The sequence below is a fragment of the Electrophorus electricus genome, chromosome 7 (assembly GCF_013358815.1).
Source record: "Electrophorus electricus isolate fEleEle1 chromosome 7, fEleEle1.pri, whole genome shotgun sequence".
Taxonomy (NCBI): domain Eukaryota; kingdom Metazoa; phylum Chordata; class Actinopteri; order Gymnotiformes; family Gymnotidae; genus Electrophorus; species Electrophorus electricus.
The window spans coordinates 18,110,220-18,116,219 of NC_049541.1; the positions used below are offsets into that span (position 1 = coordinate 18,110,220).

The following is a 6,000-nucleotide window of genomic DNA, read 5'->3' on the forward strand; positions in this document are numbered from 1 at the left end:
CCTTTCAGCAGCCTTTGACAGTGAAACACAACATTCTTTTCTCTGTTCTTTCCGGGCTTGGTGTGACTGGCTCTGCTTGGAGATGGTTTCAGTCCTATCAGGTGACATGGAGAGGATCCACATCCAAACCGTGCGGACTCTCCACTGGTGTTCCACAAGGCTTGGTAATGGGCCCCCTTCTCTTCTCTTTGTATACTCATTCTCTTGGTGATGTAATATCTTCTCATGGTTTTTCCTATCACTGCTATGCTGATGACACTCAGTTATTTTATTTATTTTCCACCCTCTGACATGCAAGTCTTGATATGTATCTCAGCATGCTTGACTGACATTGCATCATGGATGACAGCCCACCACTTGAAGCTCAACCCCAGTAAAATTGAGCTTCTGTTTATCCCAGGTACTCCCAACCCTTACCATGACCTCAGTTTCCTTCGAGAACTCCCTGGTATCACCATCCGAAGCTGCCTGTAGCCTGGGCATAACTTTGAACAGCCAAATGTCGATCTCAGCTCATGTTTCTAATCTAACCCAGTCTTGCAGATTTCTCCTTCGTAACATACGAAGGACTCAGCCCTTTCTCTCACAGGAAGCTACCAAGGTGCTTGTGCAGTGTCTCGTGATTTCAAAGCTCGACTACTGCAACTCTCTACTTACTGGTCTTCCTCTAAGAGCCAGCAAACCTCTACAACTTGTCCAGAACGCAGCAGCACGACTGGTCTTCAATCTTCCAAAGTTCTCACGTTACTCCACTACTGCACTCCCTTCATTAGCTCCCAGTAGCTGCATGCATCAGATTTAAAACCTTAATGCTTGTCTACAAAGCCAAAAATGAACCACTCCCTTCATACATGAGGTCAGTGGTCAAAGCCCAATCCATACCTCAAGTATGGCTGGCTTGAAATACCTTGCTTCAAGTTTCATATTTTCTGTCCTGGCTCCAAAATGGTGGAATGAACTCCCATTTGCTGTCCGGACAGCAGAGTCCCTTGCAATCTTCAAACACAAACTGAAGACCCATCTATTTGCAGAATATTTAAAGGACAACTGACACTGCTCCCATATTGACTGACTAAATTAATACTTATTGTAGGGAATTGTTTATGTTTAACAAACTCTAGCACTTACTGTTTATTGCACTTATCATTGTTTAAGATAGACCTTATGTATTTTGTACTCTAGGTATCAGAATTGATCCCCGTTTTCTACAGTATTCTAGTTTATGGGATGTTGGACTCTAACCTACTGTACTGTATTAGGATATATTCTGAGTAAATGACAAAACAAAAAATACAAAACAGAACATAGAATAAAACAGACAAACATAGGAGGAACAGGATAATAGGGTGAGGGCGAGACTTAGGCAACAAAGTATATATATATATACACACTGTGGGGTTTCATAAATTAAATGAATGCTAAGCTTACACTAATAGAGAATAATGTGCAGAATGGAATAGGACTAATGCTTGAATTAATAAAATAATTACTGTATGTTCAGACATAACAGGAAATGCCCTAGACGTGCATATGTGTGATTATGCAAGAAGACATGTGTACGCGACAGTCAGACAGAGGTGACGGCTGAGATGGAAAAATACAAAATCAGAAGTGGCGCAAGGCGAGAAAAATATAAGTCTGTCTGTTGCAAAGTTATGCTTTAGATCTCACTCGCACTGCGTTGTGAAGTGACATCTCCAGAGATCTGCATTAATAAAAGGCCACAAGGTAACGCACTGGTTCCTGTCTCTTCTTTCCTGCATCAACGGACACGACAATATGGACACGACAATATACACACGCGCACACACACACGCACACTAAAGAAAAGACTAACTGAGAACCACAATGATAAATACAACTATGAGCATAAAGACTTGGACAAGCGGGCATAACAGAACCGGACTACGTAAGATAAACAAACTATTCACGACGAAGATACAGGTAACAGAACTAAACAAGGAAAGCAACAGACAGCGAGGGTAACTAAACATAGAGCGCAGGGCGATGAACGAGTAGCGAGATAAAACAGGATATGAGCGAGGACAAATGAGATCCAACTAAAGACAGACAGAGGAGCGAGTACAAACAGGATCTTACTCGAAACACAATGAGCACGGACAACGAGAACTAACCAGAAACCATGAAAGACAAGCTTACCAAAACAAAGAGAGAAAGCTACAATGACTGACAACCAAGAGATGTAGGAATGGGGTTTACATGGGACTACAATCAGGGACAAACTAGGAACAGCTGGACACAAAGGGGCGGAGTCACGGAACCACGGAGACGAAAACTGGAAAACCCGGAAGTGACTATGTTGCCATGGAAATAATGAAACTGTTTGATTGATATTTGCACCATAAAGTCAAGGAACATGAACACACCTTGAGTTGACATGGTACATGCCATCATCCTCATCATGAGTGTGACAACCACCACCACAAAGGAAGTTACACTAAAGGGCATGTTAATGACGTCAACATTTGAGGAAACAGTTCAAACTAATAACTGGTACTACAATACTTTCCCCACTGTTTTTAGTGAAAAAGTTGATTTCAAGGTATTTTAGTTTCCTCTGAATATATGACTCCAAAAACAGACTTTATGCTATGAAAAATCACAAACTGATCTTACATCAGGTCTGTTCAGGTCAGAGAGAGAGGGATATATGGCAATTGGCTTCTGCCCTCAAATCTGAACATTTCAGTGTCAATACTTCTATAGATATACCCACAGTTTACAGAATATGAGTAATGGGCCAACCAACTCAGGTGACAACCATCTATGCAGATAAATCTCCTCTATGCAGATAAATTAGAAAAAATGACATGCTTGTAATGAGTCAAGAATACTTTTGAAAAAAAAAATTATTGATACTTTTTCAGTATTACCCTACATGATTATAAACAAATTGAAGTAATAATCTTTACTCAACAATCATACAATTTTTCTACACACACAAAAAAAAGAATTAAAAAAAGTAAAACGGTTAGGAGGTGGGTCAAACATTTTCGTATTGAAGCACAGCTCATTGCAACCTCTTCACACCAAAGACTTTCTACTGCCAAAAATATTCATTCAGTTCTGAAAAACATTCTTCGAGGAAACTAATATGATAACTGGACTACCTAATGCCAATCGCTAAACTCTTCAACTTCATACAGTGTAGCATGTCTTTGGCTGCCTTTAATTACCCTTAATATTAGCCAAAACCTCAGAATATTATGTTATGATAAATGAAGTCGGTTATTAAGTCTTTACATTTTGATTAAATGCTGTCACGGAGCCCCCACTAGTCACCTGGTACGGCCCACCGCGTGCAGTGGCGCTTAATCGTCTTGTTTGTAGCCACTCCTTCGTACTGAGCACGCGCCTGCACGTGGTTAGTCTGCTAATGTCTGCGTGCACTTACACCGCTGTGGGACGCTGCTTCCCTGGCGGTTATTGATCACGTTCACGATGGTCATGTTGTCTGTGTTAATGTTCAGATCGTTAATGTTAATCGTTGTGTGTTCATGTTAACAGTTTACATTATATGTGAGTGCCGTTGTGTTTTTCGTATGTTAATAAATGTCTCCGTCGAGGGAGTCTGTACGTCCTGCACTGCCATGCGGCACTCCGGTGTTACAAATACTCAGTGGTACGTGTAGGTTTTATGGCTCCATTTTATTTATGTTTGTTAAATTCAAAATAGAAATTTGAATTTTATCTCAGCTAAATACCATAAATGTAAGCGTGTTGTGTGTGACACTACCAATGCTTTTGACACCTACAATAAATAACTTATTCTAGTGTAACAAGTTAATAGTACATTGTCCTTGGCTTTCACTCATAATCAATTTATCATTAGTATAAATATAAAATAAATCTATGTAGCCCTACTACGCTTATAAATTAATTAATTAAACGGTTATATTACTAATTTCATTTTAGGATATATAATAAGCTTTTCATTTGTGATTTCTCCTTTTCTATTTGTTTTGAAGAGAAAAAAAAGACTGATATTTGAATCGCGTCATGTAACTTTTGTGCCATTAACAAAACTCTCCCTTTTATCTTAAACTCAAACTGCATAGCTCACCGAATTCTGAAATGTGTGAAAGTGTAGATGAAGAAAAAATGTAGGATTACATAAAATACTACAAAATATCACAGAAGTTGTAAAATTCATTTTTAGAAATGGTACTGAATGCCTTTAAGATATAATTTCCTCAAGTTTTAAAACGTTAAATGTTTTATTTAATGTGTATTTTTAGGATGCGACTCCTAGGTAGTACAGATTAAAAAGAATAGGGAGCCTTTTCCAATAAACGTTAGTTTTATTTAGGCTATTTGTTTATTCTTAGGCTTTGTTTATTCTTTGTTAAGAATTTGTTTATTCTTAGGCTGCTAAGATTGTTGAGAATTGAAAATGTAAGTTTAGGCCTCTAATAGCGTAAGCGAAGTATTCCGAATGATTAAATGTGGAGAGCTTGCAAAAGATCACGTGTTTATTTCAATAGAAGAACAAGTGAGATACATGAGATAAAGCTTTTCAGCTTTGATTGTGTACTACATATTACCATTTTTAAAAATGTTGAGAAACAATTGGTGACGCATGGCTGCGAAAGAAACTTTGGTATTTTTATACCTGGGTGTGAGTCCAGCTGAAAGCTGAAATAAACAATGTCGTATAAAATGTTCCATATTGTGAAAAGAAATCATTTTTTGAGTTTGAAGAAGTTCAAATGTAATTTCCTGAGGAAAGGCGCTTGGTGTGGTCTCTTGGTCATGTGATTTATCTCTTTCTGAGGCTCCTCCTTCATGTCCTCATAGTCTGTAAAAAGAGTACATTCACATTTTTCTTTCTAAAATCTTAAAATAGCTGAAAATATTTTATTTTTGTATTATACACATATTAAATCAGCTTGTAAAATGTTAATGAGTGAGAAAACAGAAATTGCCTCAGTGTTTATCTAATCACCACTATAGTGCTAAGAAATTCCATGATTTCCAAGAAATATAATATATGAAGATGTACAAATACTGTGCCTTAAATAAAATATCTTAAGAATAAAATGTAGCCTATTATCATTTATGACAACCAGCTCTGTTTTACTTTTAAGCCTCTGCATGATTCAAGGTACCAGACACATCATTTGTAGATCGCACTTAGACAGACGCAGCATTTGTAGGACACAATTAGACAGATGTAGATGGTACTGAACTCCAGTACTGTCTCAATCGTCTCCACTTGTATAAATATGGGTGCAATTGTTATATAAGTGAAGGGAGACTGTAGTTGATATATAAATAGGAGTCCTCTGTCATGCATCAACATTATTACATTTCCATCTCATGTCATCACTAATGTGACCATGTTTTCACTGTGCTGCCTGTGTTCTTGATTTGACACACCGACTCCACCATACAGGTGGAATGTAGTGGAGGACACAACAAGGGAAGACACTCACCATTTACACCTCCTACGTCCTGTCCAGCAGTGATGATGTCATCACTGTTCTCTGGTGTGTCCACTACACCAACATGCAAAGATCAATTATGATGTTAAAATGTAACGAATATATATAATATAAATATATATTTACAGAATTACAGTTTCTACATTTAAAAAAAATACTTACTTTCTGTAACATTTGGGTTTGTTCCAGCATCATTACAGTCTTCTGGTGTGGCCACTATACCAACAGGAGAAGACATATGATACTGATATCAATAAAATATTTGTTACAATACACAATCTATTGTTCTGATTCAGTGCCTCCATTTGACATAAATGGCCTTGTAATAAAATCTTACTCGCTGTAATGTTTGGGTTTAGTCCAGTGGTAATAACGTCATCATAGTTCTCTGTCATCTCCTCTGTTATAGAGGAGATATAGAGGAAAATACCAGTACATTAGCATTTATTTCATTAACTGCTTTCATGTATGAGGCTACAATGTTGTAACATTACTAGTCATACCTGTCACAACAGCAGCGTTCTGATCATCAGTA

General features: G+C 37.6%; 1 protein-coding gene across 1 annotated transcript in view; it reads right to left on the reverse strand.

The window, feature by feature from the left end:
• Window positions 1–4,527: 4,527 nt before the first annotated feature.
• Window positions 4,528–6,000, reverse strand: part of LOC118241737 (antigen WC1.1-like) — a 7,785-nt gene continuing 6,312 nt past the window's right edge. The window contains exons 13-17 of the mRNA XM_035528542.1: window positions 5,969–6,000; window positions 5,803–5,865; window positions 5,628–5,681; window positions 5,457–5,519; window positions 4,528–4,819 (exon numbers count right to left, since the gene is read on the reverse strand). The exon at window positions 5,969–6,000 is cut by the window's right edge and continues 31 nt beyond it. Of these exons, the coding sequence (XP_035384435.1) occupies window positions 4,704–4,819; window positions 5,457–5,519; window positions 5,628–5,681; window positions 5,803–5,865; window positions 5,969–6,000 (328 nt within the window). The 3' untranslated portion in view covers window positions 4,528–4,703. The remainder of the gene's footprint in view (window positions 4,820–5,456; window positions 5,520–5,627; window positions 5,682–5,802; window positions 5,866–5,968) is intronic.